Source organism: Hypomesus nipponensis, chromosome 20, assembly GCF_054491055.1.
Source record: "Hypomesus nipponensis isolate SF chromosome 20, ASM5449105v1, whole genome shotgun sequence".
NCBI classification, from domain to species: Eukaryota; Metazoa; Chordata; class Actinopteri; order Osmeriformes; family Osmeridae; genus Hypomesus; species Hypomesus nipponensis.
In genome coordinates, this window is record NC_140380.1 from 9707501 (window position 1) to 9727673 (window position 20173).

The 20173-nt window shown below is 47.5% G+C and overlaps 1 protein-coding gene across 4 annotated transcripts; it reads right to left on the reverse strand.

Moving 5' to 3' along the window:
- Nucleotides 1-5052: 5052 nt before the first annotated feature.
- Nucleotides 5053-17856, reverse strand: klf5l (Kruppel like factor 5 like). Of its 4 annotated transcripts, XR_014734626.1 has the most exons (6): nucleotides 17614-17856; nucleotides 10931-11804; nucleotides 10750-10809; nucleotides 6071-6996; nucleotides 5933-5980; nucleotides 5053-5724 (listed from the first exon to the last, which is right to left on the reverse strand). XR_014734626.1 is itself a non-coding variant. In XM_084684318.1 (4 exons), the coding sequence occupies exons 1-4, from the start codon at nucleotides 17746-17748 to the stop codon at nucleotides 6818-6820; spliced, it is 1248 nt and encodes a 415-aa protein (XP_084540444.1). In that variant the 5' UTR covers nucleotides 17749-17856; the 3' UTR covers nucleotides 5053-6817. The 4 variants fall into 4 exon arrangements, 1 of the variants encoding a protein (XP_084540444.1); XR_014734624.1 differs by having other exon boundaries at nucleotides 5053-5980; XR_014734625.1 differs by having other exon boundaries at nucleotides 5933-6996.
- Nucleotides 17857-20173: the final 2317 nt, after the last annotated feature.

Here is a 20173-nt window from a genome sequence, read left to right on the forward strand (position 1 = left end):
AGTCAATCTGTGAGGGTTTTTACTAGACGTGAGGTTGGTCACCAGGGTTACCCCTCGGGTCGCTAGTAGCGACGCGAGATTCACGAGTTGGGCGGGTTCGCTCCGAACCCCTCGCGTGTGTTCTCAATCTCCACCCATTCCCCTGGATCGTCCACTTAGTGCAGGCCGATAGACTCACGGATTTGAAGCCATAGGATAGGTATGCACACTCACGCTCGTACTGTACCTATCCTCAGATACTTAAATCTGTGTTGGCGCTGCGCACCGCACTTCAGGGTAAATGGTAGGACGAGTGTTGGTATGTAGACAAGCGGCGGGTGTGTTCACGTTCTGTTCGGTGTGAAAATAGCGCTAGTTTAGCGGTCAGCGTGGAGCAGGGCAGGAACGTGGTTTCTCTCTAAATCTGTCATGTCTTAAGGATTCTGCATTTATCTTCTAGTCTAGGTTCTCTTGATTATGCAACAGACGTCCCTCTGTTGCTGTGTTAACGCACAGCGGAAGTGGGACACGACAACTACAATAGCAACAACAACAAAAAACACAATGGAAGATGGCGCTCTATCTCTTTCTCTCGCACGCTAGCTGTTACAGTTCCTACTGTTGTCCTTTCGGATCTCTGAATCCGACCAGATCTGGCCATATGTGTGTCTCTTTTTCCGAGAGCGCTAATTTTCACGTTGGTAGACAGCACTTGTCTGACCCTGACCCAGCGCATGACCCAAGCAAGCTTAACCTGTGGTCCACAGATCAATGCAATTGTTTTATAGGCCCCTCCGCTTCAACTCAAAATGTTACTAAGCACATGTTTTTAGAAGAGTTATATGCATTTGATGGCAATTATTTCTTTTGTACACTGTTGAAAGACACGAGGACAATGACAAATGATTAAGACAAATAAATGTATATACTGTATATGATCAAAAAGTCCATAATAAATGTAACAGGTGAATTTCTATTTTTAACACTGACTAGACAATGTGAAAAAAAACTAAAACATTTTTCTCCCCTCCTCTCCTGTTGGTTTGATGAAATGTGTTACTTAACTTTTTCCTCCCTTCCCCTAACATTGGCCCTATTTGTGTTGTGCACACTTCGTGTTGCATGGAGAGTAAGATTTTGTTTTAGTTGGTGTGCGCATGTCTGTGTGATAGTGCCCTTTTACAGTGAAGGCCTCCCTATGGACTGAGCCTGTAGATTCCCCTGTGCCTAGTCTGGGATGCGAACCTTTATCCATACATAGTCCCTTCTCCAGAAAGTTTATCACCCCTTCAGGTGTAACTGGTGTGCCAGGTCATCTTGTGATTGGTCAGACAGAACCCTTGATCAGGGGGTCTAAATTCAATAGATGTTTTGAGTTGAACGATAAACAGTTATTCTTGAAACCGTTCGTTGAAGGTCAGTGATGTTTTCCGAATTTATATCGCCAAGTGCCATCTTGACCGCGTGTTTTTAAGCATTGGACATACACACACACACCAGATATGCCTGAGGTGAAGGAGTTGAGGTTTAAACTTCCTGTAAAACACAATAACAGATCTTACTGATTGACGGTTGGTTCGGCCTATCCCTGAACGAAATACCGTGTCCTCATTGGTTCTTCCTCCTCTATGGAGGCGGGACCAGACTGCAGCCCAACCACTGCTCTGATCTTTTTTTTACCCCCGCTAACAAAACCTCTGTTCATTGGTCAGCATCACTTCAGAAAAATTGGTGCCACGCAATGCAAGAAAGATGTAATTTGTGTGTGTGTGTCTGCGTGTGTGTGTGTGTGTGTGTGTGTATAAGCGTGCCTCTACTTAACGTTAATCACAACTCCTCTTAAGAATCGTTGAATTTTAGGTATTTTATATTGAATGCAGTAAATTATGGGCCAGTACTATATTAATCAGTGCAATGCAGTTATCGTTATAATAATAATAATAATACAAGTAATTAATATTATTTCTTTTTTTGTATTTGTACAGAACAAATGTGTAAAGATCACAGAGGAAAACGCGTGCTTTTTGATACTGTGAAAAATGGTGTTTGAAAGTCAGTTTCCCCGTGTACAGTTGTGATTACCGCCCTCTTCTTTTATAGAATAAAACATGTTTTTTGGTGCACGTTGACGCCCAGTTCTTTTGTCTTTTTGTCAGGAACCTGTCCAGTTTTAGTCTGGGCCAGATCTGGGTCAAATACTCAAAGCAAAATACTTTCACAGTGCACTACATAGACTTTTGTTCAAATGAGTCCGCAGTTATTGGTTCAAACACAAGGTGGAGCCATAGCAAACAGAACGTTAATGACGTCGAAGTTCGAACGCAAGTTGTGGAATGTTCCACTGCTCGATCTGCGTTTCCTTCCTTTTCTTTTTATAAATATACATTTTTGACTATTTAAAATGTGTGTGTTATGTATATTTAAAGTGCTATGTGTATTTTAATTCTAAATGAAGGGGAAAGGAGCCCCAATACGCTAATTTTGACATATTTAATATAGTCCAAAAACCGAGGGATGGGTTGCTGTGTGTATTAATAAATGAATAATATATATGTGAGATAACATTAGTGTGCCTTGCAGTAGCAAGCACACAAATAAAATATACGTGGAGTTCCTTTACCTGATGGTTAAACTTTGGGCAGGATATCCATGTTTATTCAGGGTAGTGGTGAGTAACTTAAAGTATCGATGAGAGTTTTGGTCAAACAACCCTGAAAGCGGAAACCTCTGATGACTGAATATGTGAGCCATGAGGCTCTGTTACCATTTGTTTAAAACAAACGCTTCCGTCTGGTGTGTGTGTGTGTGTGTGTGTGTGTTTAAGTGAAGAAATGAACCTACTCTCTCTCACCACCTTTGTTTGTAGGGTTGCCTGTATGACTGGATACCAGATCTGAGAAACAGCCTTTATGGCTCCCACTGCTTAACGGTTGGACAATCATTAACACACACACACACACACACACACACACACACACACACACACACACACACACACACACTCTCTCTCTCTCTCTCTCTCTCTGCCTGGTTTACAGAGCTGGCAGATTGATATAGATGGAACCATGTACATACACCGAATTCTGCCATGCCCTTTTTGTGTTAAGGTGGGGTGTGTCGCATCACAAATAGACTATACCGTTGTCAAGCTAGTAGCCTACAACACATCATAACATGATGTTCTGTTCTATAAACAATGTGTGAGTAGGCACTCACCATCATTAAGCCCTTACACTAGGATTTACTGGTTAAACAAGTCAGCCATCTCCATAAAAAAGCGAATATATTTTCTTTAATGAACACCGACCGCCCAGTTACGCTGTTTCGAGGGTTCAGTGGACGTATGACACGTTTGTGAGCTGTCTTTACTCCTCGTGGATGTTTTCTTGGTTCCGTTGTGTGAGAATGCGACACCTCCCTCCTTCATCGCTTTCGTTTTTGTGTTTGTTTGTTTGTTTCGTGCAAATATTAACAACAGCACTGGAAAAATGTTACATGGACCCTCTTGGGTTACATGCAAGTTCCTCTAGTCGCCACAAGGCGGCAATGTGTTTCAGTGTAATGTTTTCGCTCAGTGGTCCAGGTGTGGATGCCAGTACAGTGGCTAAAGGGCAGTTGGTCTGGGGGCGTCTGAAGACTTCTCCTGTCCTTTCGCTCCTCTGAGTTAGAAAACGTCCTGGAGTTATGTGACAGTTGAGATAGTAATGGAGTGGATTACAGTTTTCCTTAATGAAAGTGCCCCTCATTAGGATGACAAACAGAAATTAGGAATGTTATGGCTGGAAATACTACTTATCTTATATCCAGAGCTTCTGGAAAGAGAATTAGGCAGTTTATTAGTTAAGAAGTAAACTTTCTTTCGACCGGTGAAAAGATGATGAAGGAGTGTGCACTTTGTGAGTTTTCACATGGAAAAAAACTAAACACTTCAGGGCAGCCATTTTGCCTGAGCACGGTTCAATTTCATGATGCATCTCTGATTTCTTGAAAACATATTTATCAAGTCAAAGAGATTTGGAACAGATCCATCTAATCCTGGGATGTACAGTGCTACTCGGCTGGCTCGTTTTAGGCTTAAATCCACACCTCCTCTTCGTCACCTCCTCCCCCTGCTCCTCTTCATCCGTCTCTTTGTGCAAGTGAATGGGTAGAAAATAAACACCAGTTATAAACTTGTTCTGCGGTGGCATTCCTCTCCTCCCCTCTCTTTATTCTATTCATTCGATTGTAACTTCTTCATGATTACACAAAGAGCAACTGTAAAACACGCCAACACGTGCTCACACGCACAAACACACACAGACACACACACACATACACACACACACAAACACACTGTACTCTCATTTAAACAACAAGGGTGTGGTCCCACCCACTTAATCACTTCTGATTGTGCTCTGATCCATCTTGGCACATGGTCGTTTCTGCACTCGCCGCCAAGCTCTATGACTCCACCCAAGCCTGTTCCTCCCTCCCCCCCATGTTCCCTCCATCAGTCTCTCAGTCCCCTACCTCCCTCCCCCCCTCCCCCCTCAGTCTGAGGGCAGAAGCTTCCCTTCCACCCGCTCTGGTACGACAGCCCAAGACACACTCCTGAAACAGGGACGTGGAACAGTCGATTGGCCCGGGGGAATGATTAACTCTTTTTTACGCCCCGTTTAGTGAAAAGCCATCAATAAGCCTGTCTTAATATCTCACCCATTACATTTTGTTCTTGAAGATAGGATAAATATGTATATTTCTTTCACTGGAGAAGAAAGGGGCTTTATCAAGGTCCCTGAAAAGGAGCTTGCTCTTTGGTCTGTGTAGGAGGGAAATGAGAATTCACCGAATGTCAATACTGTTGACAGTGTGCGCTGTGGTACCTCCTTTTGCTCAAGTTTCTGGTTTGTAACACTGTCAGCGTAGGACTAAGAAGCACCACTGGTGCTTTGGAATACGGTCAATGTTAATTTATTTGACTGTAATTTGACATAATCAAATACGTTCTTCCTAGCAAAGATCAGTTAAGATACAGATAAGAGGAAGAAATGAAATAATGCTGCCCCCCCCCTCCACACACACACACTGATATCAGTTGTAATCTCTTTATTTTCAGTTTTCTTTTTATACAAACAGGAAACAAACACAAACAGTGTTATTCTTTTCAGTTGTACAGACAGATTCTCTCGTCATAAACAAAATAAGTATCAAAACAACCATTTTAAAATCCCATTTTGTTCATAGCAACAAAAACAAATCAATCAATATTAGGGAAAAAAAATATATATTTACAAGTCTTCTTTTTTCAAAAACAACAGTATTTACAAAGTAGATATTAAAAACAACCTCGAGTTGAAGCCACAGAGAACGTTTCTCCTCAGGAAAGGACGTGCTAGACACCAGATAAGCTTTGTCCAAAACTTAAAACCCCACAAAAACATCCAGTTAAATCTACAGAAGTATTCAGTGTCCAGATCTGTGATTGATCAAACACCATGGTAGCCTAACAAGTCCCAGAAGTCCACAAGTGCTAGCTAGACATCTCGGTTTCAACTAGTGCGCTTCATCAAGGTTAATGTGGTGTGAATATTGGCTTCATGCCTATGAGAGACAAGTTTCCAGACAGACACAGAATAAAGCCAACATACTAGAACTGAATTGACTAAACCAGCAGCTTTCAAACGTCAATCTATTGCTGTGTTGTCAACCTGAAATATTTTGGATGTCCCGTCTGCAGTTTGGTGGGGTAGGGCTGTGTTCCCACTGTTCGGTAGAGTTGAAAAGCTTTACAATGCAAGTTTCAATCATTGTGAAGAACAGAGCCATTGTGTTCGCTTTTGTATTATGAGTGACGTCTGCTAATCAGTGGCTTATAAACCCCAAACGATTGAACTTGGGTTTGAAATATGGAAGCGAATAGATTTTGTTTGTGTTAAAATAGATTTGTGTAGATGAAAACTGAACAGCATACTTTCAAAGGAAGGTCCTGCTCGGGTGATTGTTCGCTTGACGTGTATCCCTGCAAATTCGGAAAACGATCGCGTTCAGACTCCAATGCAAATACAATCAACAAACAATACGCATGATTCAAAAGAGGACATTGCGTAACTTGTCAATCTATCTTTCTTGCCGGATCCTTTGTTGAACAAATCCAGAATGAAAAGGCATAAAGACGTTGCCCCTATCAAACAGGTTGGTCTCCATGGTTACAGGTGTATGAAAAACAACAAACATTGCTGAGTGCTTTTGGGCTCTTGGCCTCCCTAAGAATACATTCCTACTGACAGGTGATTAAGTGTTAACCAAAAGAAGATGAAAAAAAAAGAATGGATTTGTGGAAGCTTTTACAAAAACACACAGAAAAAAAAAAATGTGTCATCATCATGATAAGATATCCGGCCAGTAGATGAAAAAAAAAACTAATGTCAAAATAAAAAGTCAAGTATAAATTTCAATACATTCTTTGCATTCACCTACACATGGACACATATTTACATACACACAAACACACACACACGTACAACACATAAGGGGATTATCAGGCATTTTGTTTCGTGGATCCATGTAGACAGGTGTTCCTCTCCCTCGTGGTGACACAGCAGGTGCTATTGGCAGCAGGTTTACAGAAAACAAACATTTTGATCTTTGTGATGAAGGAGGAGAAGACAGGAGAACTTGTCAAGGGTCCGGACGAAGATGAGGATGATGATGATGAATCAGCCTGTGAACAGCGCTGCAACACTGCATTGTGGGGGATTGCTCGCTCAGTTCTGGTGACGCCTCAAGTTGTTGGAGCTGGTGTATGGTGTGTGTATGTGTGTGTGTGTGTGTGTGTGTATGTGGGGGGGTGTGCGGGTTAGTTCTGGTGGCGTTTCATGTGCAGGGCCAGGTGATCGGAGCGGGAAAAACAGCGGCTGCAGGCCGGGCACTTGAAGGGCTTGGCACCCGTGTGCTTGCGGTAGTGCCGGGTCAACTCATCAGAGCGGGCGAAACGCCAGTCACAGCCCTCCCAGCTACAGCGGTACGGCTTCTCTCCTGAGAGAGAGAGGCAGAGAGAGAGAGAGAGAGGCAGAGAGAGAGAGAGAGGCAGAGAGAGAGAGAGAGGCAGAGAGGCAGAGAGAGAGGCAGAGAGAGAGAGAGAGAGAGAGAGAGAGGCAGAGAGAGAGAGGCAGAGAGAGAGAGAGAGAGAGAGAGAGGCAGAGAGAGAGAGAGAGAGAGAGAGAGAGAGAGAGAGAGAGAGAGAGAGAGAGAGAGAGAGAGAGAGAGAGAGAGAGAGAGAGAGAGAGAGAGAGAGAGAGAGAGAGAGAGAGAGAGAGAGAGAGAGAGAGAGAGAGAGAGAGAGAGAGAGAGAGAGAGAGAGAGAGAGAGAGAGAGAGAGAGAGAGAGAGAGAGAGAGAGAGAGAGAGGCAGAGAGAGAGAGGCAGAGAGAGAGAGAGAAGAGAGGCAGAGAGAGAGAGAGAGGCAGAGAGAGAGAGAGAGGCAGAGAGAGAGAGAGAGACAGAGAGAGAGAGGCAGAGAGAGAGAGAGAGAGAGGCAGAGAGAGAGAGAGAGGCAGAGAGAGAGAGAGATTTCAATCCAACTGTCATCCTCTCAGTTCCTCATCACTATAGTAATTCATACTTAGTTTCATACACAAGGTAGTGATTTGTTTGGCCACATAATAACAGACCCACACACACGTCGACAAGTCAAAGCCGGTGTGACATTTTCCTCTTTAATACAGTATTACACACACACACACGAGAGTTATTCAGCCTTTGGCTCTCAAGTCAACCTTGGTTGACATTTGGGATTTCAACACAGCTTTAGGGATGAACGCAGTTTCACAGCTCCAGGTTTCTAACCCTGTGAAGCCGTCTCATTCTTCTAGAAGGCTCTACCTACTGGGACGCAAAGTGAAGCGGCTCTAAATGTACCGACGGTGCTTTGGACACAAAGCCTCCTGCTAAATCCCAAAATGATGTCAAATGTTCCAGATGTAGAGCCAGCGAGCACAGCAGGTTTAACGCGATCCCCTTACACACTGAAACACAGAGCCTGCAGCACAGGCATGCAGGCGCACACACACACACACACAGGCGTTAACAGACTGTTGCCAAAGCAAAGTGTGATGTGTTTAGCGGAAGAGGGGCCGATTTGATTGGTCAGGGCCGAGGGGGAGGAGCCTGGAAGCCGTGGGGGGGAGGTGCCAGGTGGTCTCCAAGCATGCCGGGTGGCAGTTAGCGCGAGTAGCTACATGTGGTTTGGCCAGCACCCCTCTATCAACACCAGAGTCATTTCCATAGAGTTTAACGGCCTGACAACATCTACCCAACAGTGGAAAGAAACCATGCTGAAAACTGTAGCCATTTGTCTTTCTGTTTATGTCGACTGTATGTATGGATACAACACAGCAATCACAGAGGGCCCGTGACAGGGGTGTGTGTAACTGTGGGATATGTGAGAGAGAGAGAGAGAGAGAGAGAGAGAGAGAGAGAGAGACACAGAGAGAGAGAGAGAGAGAGAGAGAGAGAGAGCGATAAAGAGGGAACAAGGAAGAGAGAATGAGAGAGGGGGGAAGAGGGAGAAACCCAAGTCTCCAGGAGAACGTGGTGTACACAAACACACACCTCTGTTTGCTCAAATTCATCGCTCGCTATTCAGCTGTGTGTGTGTATGTGTGTTCAGTGCCTCTCAATGGCCCTGTTAAACTGTGTACTCTACAGTGTCGTCTGTATCCGTACAGGCCGATGTTCCTGATAAGGCTAATCATACTGGATTCAAAAGAAAAAGCCTCCAGTCTTTCTCCAGCTTGGCTTTGCTAAGTAAACACATCTAACTGACCAGAGAAAGCTGGTTGACAACAGCTCTGATGGAGCAGGTAAACCTGATCAAGTGGTCCTGCACCCCTCCCTCCCTCCCTCCCTCCCTCCCTCCCTCCCTCCCTCCCTCCCTCCCTCCCTCCCTCCCTCCCTCCCTCCCTCCCTCCCTCCCTCCCTCCCTCCCTCCCTCCCTCCCTCCCTCCCTCCCTCCCTCCCTCCCTCCCTCCCTCCCTCCCTCCCTCCCTCCCTCCCTCCCTCCCTCCCTCCCTCCCTCCCTCCCTCCCTCCCCTTGCCTAGTCATCAGTAGCATGCAGTATTAGTCTTGTCTCTATGGCCTGGGTGGGCCTCATTAGGGCTGATTAGATAGTGAGCACCCCCCGTTAACACTCACTAATCAAGCCACTGAAGAGGGCAGGGGTCTGGGGCGGGGCGGGGTACGGAGGATAAAGCTACAACTATTTAGTCAGGTTGCAGTTGAGCAATGGATAATAAATTCTCTCTCCTGAGCGCCTTTGTCATCAGGTAGGGTGTATAAAGGACACACACACACACACACCAACAATTTCAAGCTCCCCTCCCATCAGCAAACCCTGTAGGTTTGCTACCTCAGTGCTCAGCGTACAGAGCTAGTAGGGGAGCTGTAGAGAACTACAACATGTCACTACACAGCCACAAAGGACTACAAATCCCACTCCCCAGTTATCTTTTCCTGCATGTGCCAACCTTCACAGGCATAAAGTTCACCCAGCTCCCCTGAGGAAGGAGAGACTGCACCTCAAGCCCTTATTACCAAGTCCAACAAGAACGGTTACTGCTTGATCACCCCATTAAAGAGTGAGAGAGACACACACAGCGAGAGAGAGAGGATAAAAGGAGAGAGGACAGGTTTAGCCGGACAAGAAGCAAAAGGCCACGTGAGAAGAGATAGAACAAAGGAGTAGAGAGAGAGAGATAGAGAGAGAGAGAGACACACAGAGAGAGAGAGAGAGACACACACAGAGAGAGAGAGACAGAGAGAGAGACACACACAGAGAGAGACAGAGAGAGACACACAGAGAGAGAGAGAGACAGAGAGACACAGAGAAGGAGAGAGAGACAGAGAGAGACACACAGAGAGATAGAGAGAGAGAGACACACACAGAGAGAGACAGAGAGAGACACACAGAGAGAGACAGAGAGAGTAAGAGAGAATAATAGAGCTGAAAAGACAATATTGACAAAAGAAGAATCCTGGTCTGTTTATGGCTTGGCATCCACACTTGGCAGAGAGAGAGATGGAGGGAGAGAGAAAGACAGAGAGAGATTAAAGGTTGTAGTTTAGGTTATCGGGTGGTAAAAACTATTTTTTCTTTGTTTTGCCTCAACATCTCTGCCCTTAAAATGTGGCATGAGTCTCTAATCCCAAACGAAGACTTTTGGGAATGCACAAGTATCAATTTACAGAAGTGAGCGCATCGAAACTCTCCCCTCTCTTTCTCAATGCTCCAATCTCTACCTCCTCCTCCTCCCTTCTCTCCTTTCTCTAAACGGACTGAGAATCAAGAGAAACTGGTTTAACGTAAACCATCGCTACATGCTCCCTCTCGTTTTCCCTCCCTCCCTCCCTCCCTCCCTCCCTCCCTCCCTCCCTCCCTCCCTCCCTCCCTCCCTCCCTCCCTCCCTCCCTCCCTCCCTCCCTCCCTCCCTCCCTCCCTCCCTCCCTCCCTCCCTCCCTCCCTCCCTCCCTCCCTCCCTCCCTCCCTCCCTCCCTCCCTCCCTCCCTCCCTCCCTCCCTCCCTCCCTCCCTCCCAGAGGGCAGGCTTGTGCAGACATGCAGATGACACACAAAAAAAAAAACTTAGGACTTAAAACATCCCTCCTACCTCCCATTTTCTCTTTTTTTCCCCCCACAATCTCTCACGCTTCGTCCCGCTGTTCTGAGGAAGGCGTTTGTCGCATTTGTGCTTAGAGAGTGTGTGAAGTGTGGGGTCAGGCTAAACATGCTTACCTGTGTGTGTTCTTTGATGTGCCTTTAAGTGCGAGCTCTTTGTGTAAACTTTGGTGCAACCTGGAAATGAAACAAAACAACCAATGAATGAGAGACGCAGAGAGAGAGAGATACACAGAGAGAGAGAGAGACAGACACAGAGAGAGACAGAGAGAGAGAGAGAGAGATAAAAGAAACTGACCCAGGAAGTCACAGTGGTGGATGCGTCTCTTCTCTAGCTCTGGGTTGTTCCTGCGGTTGTAGCGCGGCCCCGTCAGGACCCCGTTCCCGTGGGTCATCAGCATGGCGTGGGGCGTCATCTGGGTCCCCTTCAGCCCCGGCCGGACCTGGTAGGGCGGCGGAGGGGCCAGCGTGGCCTGCAGCTCGGCCTGGTGCTGGTGCTGGATCTCTGGGCTACCAGGCTGGGAGTTGGGGGGTGAGGGGGGCAGGCTGTGGGGCTGAGGAGACGGATGGTAGAAGTGCTCCGGGACGGCAAAGTCCCCGCCGTTCCCTCCCCCCGTCGTCAGGCCCACGCCGCTCAGGTTCAGCATGGTCCTGCCGTGGCTGACGCCCCCGCCGGGCCCCGATTGGCTGCTGTGGGAGAGCGTCATGGTGAAGTCGGCGCCGCTCCCGGGCATGTGGTACACCTGCGGTTGCTGGGGGCCGATGTGGAGCTCCGCCCCCGACGACAGCTGGCCCCCCGCTCCCCCAACGCCCCCCATGTCCGGCTTGGCAAAGAGCGTGTTGACGTTCTGGGGCATGCTGAAGACCGACGTGAAGTCTGGGAGGGTCTGGCTGTTCTGCATGGAGCAGGGAACCTCCAGGCCCGGTTCCGTCTTGATGGTGTGGGGAGCCAGGGGCTTGTTGGGCCGGTACAACCCCGTCCGCAGGTGGCTGGTGTGGGGCAGGATCAGGTTGATGTTCAGGCTGTATGGGGCGGTGGGTTTCTCATCTGAGAAATACTCATCGACCACGGAGGCGCTCTCGCGGCGGTACTTCCTGTCGCAGGTCGTCATGACGGGCAGGGGGAGGGGGCAGCCGTTCTGAGGGAGGTACTTCTCCATCTCCAGACGGATCTGAAGAGGGGAGGGGTGGAGTGAGGGAGAGGGAGAGAGAGAGAGCTCAGTTTAGAAAAACCAAAACGATAATCAGCTTTGTAGAGAGCTCCACACCAGGTCTCTCAAGATTCCACTCAGGTTATCATGACTTTCAGAGCTCTGACAGTTTGGCTTTCAAAGACAGGGGGAGAGAAGAAATGAAGGAGAGGGCGCAAGCAGTACAGGTGGTACCAAGCCTGCCTACATGCATCCTTCCCTCCTTCATTCCACACATTCCTGTTTTCCGGCAGAGCAAGCCGCCCCCGGTCACAGCTAGCTGGCTGCGAACCCTAAACCCACGGTCAACCCAACTCTCTCTAGCCTGCGACAGCAGGAGAACCAGAGCAGAGTCATTCGAAATATGTACAGGCTGAAAACGTTAGAAAGCCAAGTCACTCATTCACACAGTCAGCCAGTCAGTCATCCAGCCACACCCATCAACGCTCCTCCCTTTAGCAAGGCACATGGGTGTGAAAAGCAGGCAGCTTCTTAGAAGCCAATAAACACACTGAGACAAAGGCAGGCCTCCATGGGTGTGTGTGTGTGTGTGTGTGTGTGCGCGCGCAAGAGGCCAAACCAAAACAAAGGTGAGGGCATGAGAACTCCGAGCCCAACACAAACACTGCAGGGTAAAAATAGGCCCATGTTGGAATCTGATCCACCTGCATGCCAGCCCGCAGCTCTCTGACGAACGAGCGGCCGAGAGACGAGGAACGACAGATCGACTCCCACTTTAAGGAGAAAGATAGTATGTTATTAAAACATTTTAAAACAGTCTGCTTGCTCCTCGTTTGCATCTTGCCTTTCGCCCCGTTCTTCCTGGGTCTTCAAAGCCGTAACCCTACGACAGCAGAACAGCGCCTCCGTCTGTGTCGTGGGGTCACCGCACCTGACCACCAGGGCACCTGTCGACTGAGCCCGGCCAATTGGAGCACAACAGCCACCTCACCCACGGCGGACCAAGCCGAGAGGAGCACATTTCACCAGCCTCGTCAGCGCCGCTATTTGAAGTGCCAGCTATGTCAACACTGGACGCATTGTAGATTTCCCAATCTCTTCCCTAGCAACGCGTTTGTGTGTTTTAATACACAAGTGAGGGCCCCTGAAGGCTATCACTTTATGGCCTCGTGTGCGTGTGTGTGTGTGTGTGTGTGTCCGTGTGCGTGTGCAAACGTGTATGTATGTGTGTGTTTGTTATAGGGAGAGAGTGTGCGAGTGTGAATGAGTGTGCCGTTGAGTGTGTCAGTATGAGTGTGTGTACATGTGCGAGCATGTGTACGGGTGTGTGTGTGTGTGTGTGTGTTTAACCCGAACTGACGGGCCAGCAGGAATGAGCTGTTTAACACTGTTGAACCCGAGCGCAGTGCCTTCAGTGTAACCTGAGCATCCTCTGGCAGGTGAGACCAGGAGGTGTGACACCTCTAGGGGGACTTACAGGAAAATGGCTCCTCTTTATTTTCCCGGAGGGAGGTGAAGGGGGGGGGGCTATTTCTCTCCAGAGAGGACACAGGTGGTGGTTTGTGTGTCGCTGCCCCCAACCCGTCGCCCCCCCCCCCCCCCCCCCCCGACGTATTGGCAGGGGAGCCCACCGTTGTCCTTGGCTGTGTCCTCTCTGGCCAGCCTCGTTACAGGGTACCCCCCCCCCCCCTCCTCCATCCCTCTCACTCCAACTCTCCATCTCCCCCCCCCCCTCCATCCATCTGACTCCAACTCTCCATCTATCCTCACCCCCCCAATCCACTTACTTTGTCTTTTCAGTGTGTGTTGGGGGCACCTGAACCCTGGTCCAAGACCCGTCTGGTTAATGATTGGGCACCCTGTATGACTTTTTGGCTGTGTATCCCAATGTCAGATAAGGAAAAGAGAAGGAAAAGTCAAGATCTTATCAGCTCTATTCCAGGTTATGGGGGTGAATGGGGATTTCCACACTCCTGGACATCAAACAGAAAACTATAATGTTTTACTATGTACTGCTAGCCCCCCCCCCCCCCCACACACACACACCCACCCTCTCCGATCTATATACACCTTCTGAAGTCTTCACCTCTTCAACTCTGTGGTACGGCCACTCTATCTGGCCTAGCTGGTGAATAGGTAGCTTAGCGGGTTCAAAGTCAACCTAGAGAACACCACCTCCTCTTCCTCACCTCTCTCCCTGATGGCCTTCCTCGTAAGAGGGTCATCAGTCTCCCACGGACCTTCTGATGATTACAAAACAAATGTCTCCCTGTCTCCAGGCCAATTGTCCTTTATTGCTCCGAGGAATGCCAGCGGACGGCTGAATTAGCTACGGATCTCCATAAACGGTAACCAGATAGCCAGCTAGCGAGCGAGGGAAGCTAGCCTGGTTGGCGTTTAACCTGGGAGTCATAACATCACAAATCATCTTTGGCCACGGCAGGAAAGAGAAAAACAGAACCTTTGAGACCAGGAGGATGTTTTATGGCCGCCAGCTAGCTGATAAGAGCCGAGACTGTTCAGGGTTTCAGGGATGGGACTACCGGGGGATTCAACGGTCTAGGAGGTGGAGTGAAATGAACTGGAGATGGATCTAATGGCTGGCCATGACCCTGTGTGTGTGTTAACATACATACACGTAATATATATATTTTTTTTTTATATATTTTTTTTTTGTCTAGTAGTCTTTGTCTAATTATATTTTGTTTGCAGATTCTGAGACGGTTAGGATTAGGGTTAAGATCAGGATTAGGGTTCCCCCTTCCCCCAGCAGAAACCCTGCTGGTAACCTCAGCCGTCAGTCAAACCTGACAAGAAACTGCTGACTGGAGATGATGATGACACCAAGGAGCCAGACAGAGATACAGTAGTTATGGCTGGAGGGTCTGTGAGTGCAAGTGTGTCATGTGCCCTGGCAAAGACAGGCATGAGGGTGTTGCCCACAGATGACAAACACAGCCAGGGGAAAAGAGAGAGGGGAGCGATGAGTCAATCTCAAATGTTTTCTCAACCATGTCTGGGCAATCCAACGTCCTGCCGGACACATTTGGCGGCCATTTTGAAACAAGATACAAAAAGACAAAACAGCCTCCATGTTTTGTTTATATTTTTGCCATTTTATCTTTCGCCTTTTCATAATAAGTCTTGCAGAGATTAAAATCTCAGTTTCGAAAGAGCGACCGGTTTCCCTCTCAACAGAATAGGCAAGCGAGGAAACAGACCGTGCCAATCTAGAACCGGATTACTGAACCAGCCAGACCAACTGTACCCTAACCCTCTGTACCCTATTAGAACTTATGTGGGCGTACTTGTCAGGTGTTTTCTGAATGTTATCCCCTAAATCTACTCCATCGAGGCAGATCGGTATCTCACCATGACGAGGTGAGACTGGAACGTACCATTGTATGGACATGTGTGGGGAAACTTGCAACCACCCCAACGGAGGAGTTGGTACTGCCCATTCATCCTTTGTTTACACAAAACAACAAACCTCAAACAAACACACAAACTCCAAACCACAGCAGAGAAACCTCATCAGCAGAGACCGGAGGAGCTGGACACCTTATCGACACTAACCCTGCGGATTTAAACAACACAAACCAAAACAAGGAAAACGCTGTGAACCTCTTTCAAAGTTTTCCGTTCTCATTCTGTTTTCCCACCCTGAGTCTTAGAGAGAAATGTTTGACCATTCAGCCCATATCAGCGTCACCTGATGCAAATCAGTTCTTTGTGCTTTCTCAGTAGTCAAATGGCTAGTCAAACTATACCTAACCATAGACCCTGCAGGACACCAAGTCTGCACTTAAATCTGGACCTCAGAGGAACATATATATTGTTTGTTTTACTGAAGATGACAATTTTATACATTTGCTCGAAATTCCAAGACAATTTAAAAGAAATTCAGAAGCTCAACTGGCTTTTTACAACTGTTTACTTGATTAGGAGGAACATGTCAGATTTCCAGATGTGATGTTTTTTACCCCAAAAGGCTGACACCCAACACACACTGGAACACGTTTCATGAAGCTTATTGGATGTTTTAAAAACCATGTGACTTGACCGCCACCTCAGTTCCTTCTGCTACTGTGCCTGTGTCCACAAAACAAATGATCTTCAATTTATTATCTTAAACATGTCAGCATGTTGGTGATAACTTACGTAACGACTGAACGCTGAATTTCAACAACGCAATGTCATGTGACGTGTCATGTGGCCCTTGTGCTGTAATAAAAAGGTTGTCAAACAAGTGTGTGTGTGTGTGTGTGTGTGTGTGAGAGAGAGAGAGAGAAAGGACCACATAGGTTTTCAGAAGATCCCCGGAAACCAGGACAAGCTGAGACAACTTAACCAGACAGACAACAACCAGTTAAAGAGCTGAAATGACTTGTCGTTCATCACTCTAATTGCCATGCAGTTACAGCTTCTCTTTCCAGGAAAGGTCGTCAATGCATTCGCTCAACGAATCAGTCAGGAAATAAGCAAGCAAACCGTCCAGCAAGCAATCCATACAGCTATTTACCCAGTGTGGCCGGCTATCCTAACCAGTCAGACAACTATTTCAAAAGCCTGACCAGCCAGCCAACCAGGCCAGAGAAAAACAACCAATCAGGGAGCAGTCTCCGTACTGACAGGTACAGATTGCACACTGCTGTCATGATATGTAGCTAATAGAACAATGAACCAGAAATAAGCCTTGGCACAATGGTATGCCTTAACCCTTCTGTTGTGTTCCGGTTGAATTGGACCGATTTTAGAAGTTCTCTCTCTGGAAAATAACCAGGTTCATTTAATCTGATAGTCATTAAGGCTCTGTAACTTTGTCCACAAAGCTTCTAAATACATTAATTACATTTTAATCATTTGTGATCAAACTACACCGTGGTGTTCCAGGTCAAAAATCAAGAGTCAGAAGAGTAAGGATTCTACCTCCAAGACCCCCACAACATTTTATTTGTATAACAATATTTGTTAGTCAAACAATCCATGCATCATGCTTTGTATCTCAAAAACAAGTTGCACGAGTTCAAAACAATGATGCTTCAAGTCACGTGATAAAAGTGTCTCCTAAATGAATAAAATGTAAATGCAAAGTATTGCTGTTGAAGATGGTGAAGTCACCACACATTTGTCTAACGCTTGTCTTCACCACAACTGAAAGTGAACAGAAATCGGATTCCCCAAATCCTGCTCGTGGTGGCATCCAGTCACATGTTTGGTAAATAAAAGGGGAAAGGGAGGTTGATCCACTATTAATGTGGGGGGGGTCGAATTAATTATGAGAACACATCATTTACCCTGGGATGGCTAGTTTACAAACAAACAAAAAACACCAATATAACCCACTTTCGTTTGCAGACTTAAAAATCACTCAATATCTTACATTGCCAACTTTATCATCCAAAATAGGCCGAAACGCATGCAATAAGTCTTAAAACTTTCATGCGACATGGCCAACAAGCTATTTGATCGAGAAGGTTCTAATTCCATACAACAATTATGGTCAAGTGACAGCATGTTTGCAAACCGTTGGTGCACTTAGTTTAATTCGACAGGTGAGCTCGGATGTTTCACAGTGCCAATGTCTGTACCGAACATCTCTCCATAACGTTCCTACATTAGAACTTATACTGTAACTCAAACTTAGATTTACGCTCGGTGTTTTGTACTAAATAATAAAGCTCAAACAATAAAATAAAAAAATACGTTGCTTTAAATTATGTCTTAAATTGAATGCATTTGAAAAAAGCGGGATGTGGAGATCCAAGCGGAAGACTAGCCTTATCATGGCTACCTCCACTAACCATCAGACTAAGGGGTAGATTCTCACCGCGGGTTTAACTTCCTCAAAGACGGACGAGTCTTCTCCACCGTCCGCTCCGGACATCCGCACAGGTTTAAGCTGCGTGAAAACAGCCCTTTCTTCAGTGTGCGGGGGATTCATGGCTAGTCCTACACTTGCCATAGCCTTACTCTCCTATAAAACAACTTTTCTTTAAAGATGTAATTCCCTCAAAATCGACGTTATGTAGTGTACATAAGATTGGAAGAAGTGACTTGCACACCGTAATTCCAAAAGCCCTCCCTCTGCCTCACTGCCCGACTTACCTGCGCTCAAGTATGGCACTGAGACCTGGAATCCATGATTGACTTACTCGTCAGCCAATCCGCGCGAATGAAGTGTTCTAGAAACCAATTAGCTGTGGCAGGTGTGTCTCACCTGGAGGATGAGGAAACCACTTCGAAACAGCGCTCGCGCGGGGAGGGGCTGGGACAAAAATCGTGGGGGTGCAGAATCAACCTTTCACCACTTAACGGATTTCGATTTAGTCACTGACATTATGAAGTCACTCTGATGCAAGAAGGTTTAGTATAAGTCTAGTAAAATAAACAATCACACACACATATATTATACACAGCATCTATGATGACACATTCTCTCTCTCTCTCTCTCTCTCTCTCTCTCTCTCTCTCTCTCTCTCTCTCTCTCTCTCTCTCTCCATCTTTTGTTTCACAGGCAAATTGCATGTTTTACTGAGAGAATAATTTTTATTCCCCATGCTGACATGAAGTGGGTCATACAGGTTGAATAACATTTTTGAGATGACAATGAGAGTGAGATCAGTGATGTCACACACTCGTGGAGGATCTGCTTCAAAGATTAGATCGGAAATACCAAGCAGATCAAAACACGAGCACATACTCACACACACACACATACATACACACACACACACACACACACAGCCCCACCCCACCGACACACACTCAATGACTCAATGACACACAATCATACATTTGCACACGCAATCCCCCCCCTCACACACACTCAAGACACACAGACAGGTATGGACATAGCGGGATCATCATGTGACCACATAGAGACATACGTTGGCTCAGAGACTGATGAGTAGGTATCCACCTACAGCGGGCCTGTCTACTCACCAAACAAGCAGAGAAACAGCATCTACACGTTTACATTGAATTCATTTAGCCGAAGATTTATTTTTTAAGTAAAGCGACGTACATGACATGTACATTTACATGTATTCATTGAGCGGACGCTTCTATCCAAAGCAACTTCCAAGAGAGAGAGTTACAAAAGTGCATAAGTCAATGATCACAAACAACAAGATAGCCCCCCAAAACATTGCTGGTAGCCAAAACATGAAGCATACATTGTGAAAAGGGCCAATGGGAAGAAACACAAAGAGCATGCAGTTAAACAAGCTACAATTGAACAGACGTACAAATAATGCACGTAGAAAGAACAGCGGGAGATCAAAGCTCAGCACGGCAGTTTAACAACAGATGTGATGAAAGACCTGTGAGTCGAACACTATTAAAAAGACATGAAACGTCCACAGAGATACCAGGGGCCCCCGGGCGTGTTCCCGCGTGTGACCCCGCCCCCGAGACCACGCCCCCGTGACTCCGCCCCCGTGACCGCGCTCTCGTGACCACGCTCTCGTGATCACCCTGCCTTCACCTGCAGATCTCATTCTTTAGGATCTGTGGTAGGAAGTATCATATCAGAGAGAGAGAGAGAGAGAGAGAGAGAGAGAGAGAGAGAGACAGAGAGAGAGAGAGAGAGAGAGAGAGAGAGAGAGAAATATGGGGTGAGCGGGGGAGGGGATAGTCATTCTTTCTCTCCTAAATTATAGAGGAAGAAGGTGAGTATGAACCAGACACTCTGCATTCCTCCCTTCCTCCCTCCCCCTCCCTCCCTTCCTCCCCCTCTCTCCTCCCTCTCTCTCTCTGGCAGCTTGGCTGTCCTGGTTTAACCTGGCCCGGGGGGAGTGTGAGGGGACTGGGGGTGTGTGGGGGGGGTTGGGGGAGGGGGGCTGCTAGCTGGTTGCTTGGGCGGAGCCCCCTGTCTCAAGTTGCTCTGCTCAAGTGCTGGGGGTAAGGGGGCTGGAGGAGGGGGCCGGGGGGCTGGAAGGGGGGTCGGGGGGGTTGAGGGGGAGGGGGGCTGTCTGGGGAAGCCCTTCTGGCTCTGGGTGAGCAACACTACAGCCCCGTGGCCCCCAGTGATGCCACCATGACACTAGGACAACCTCAGGACCCCCTGGGGGGATGAAGGTAGAGACAGACGGGATTGGAACACGTGTCGGCACGCCGGCGCCCGTGTCTGGTGCTCACATGCTCGTCCCGTCCATCTCCCTGCGAGGCCAGACCGGTCTAATCGAGCCCAGAGCGATGCGAGGCCAGACCGGTCTAATCGAGCCCAGAGCGATTCGAGGCCAGACCGGTCTAATTGAGCCCAGAGCGATGTGAGGCCAGACCGGTCTAATCGAGCCCAGAGCGATGCGAGGCCAGACCGGTCTAATCGAGCCCAGAGCGATTCGAGGTCAGACCGGTGTATTCGGTCCGATGAGCGGTTAGGGAAT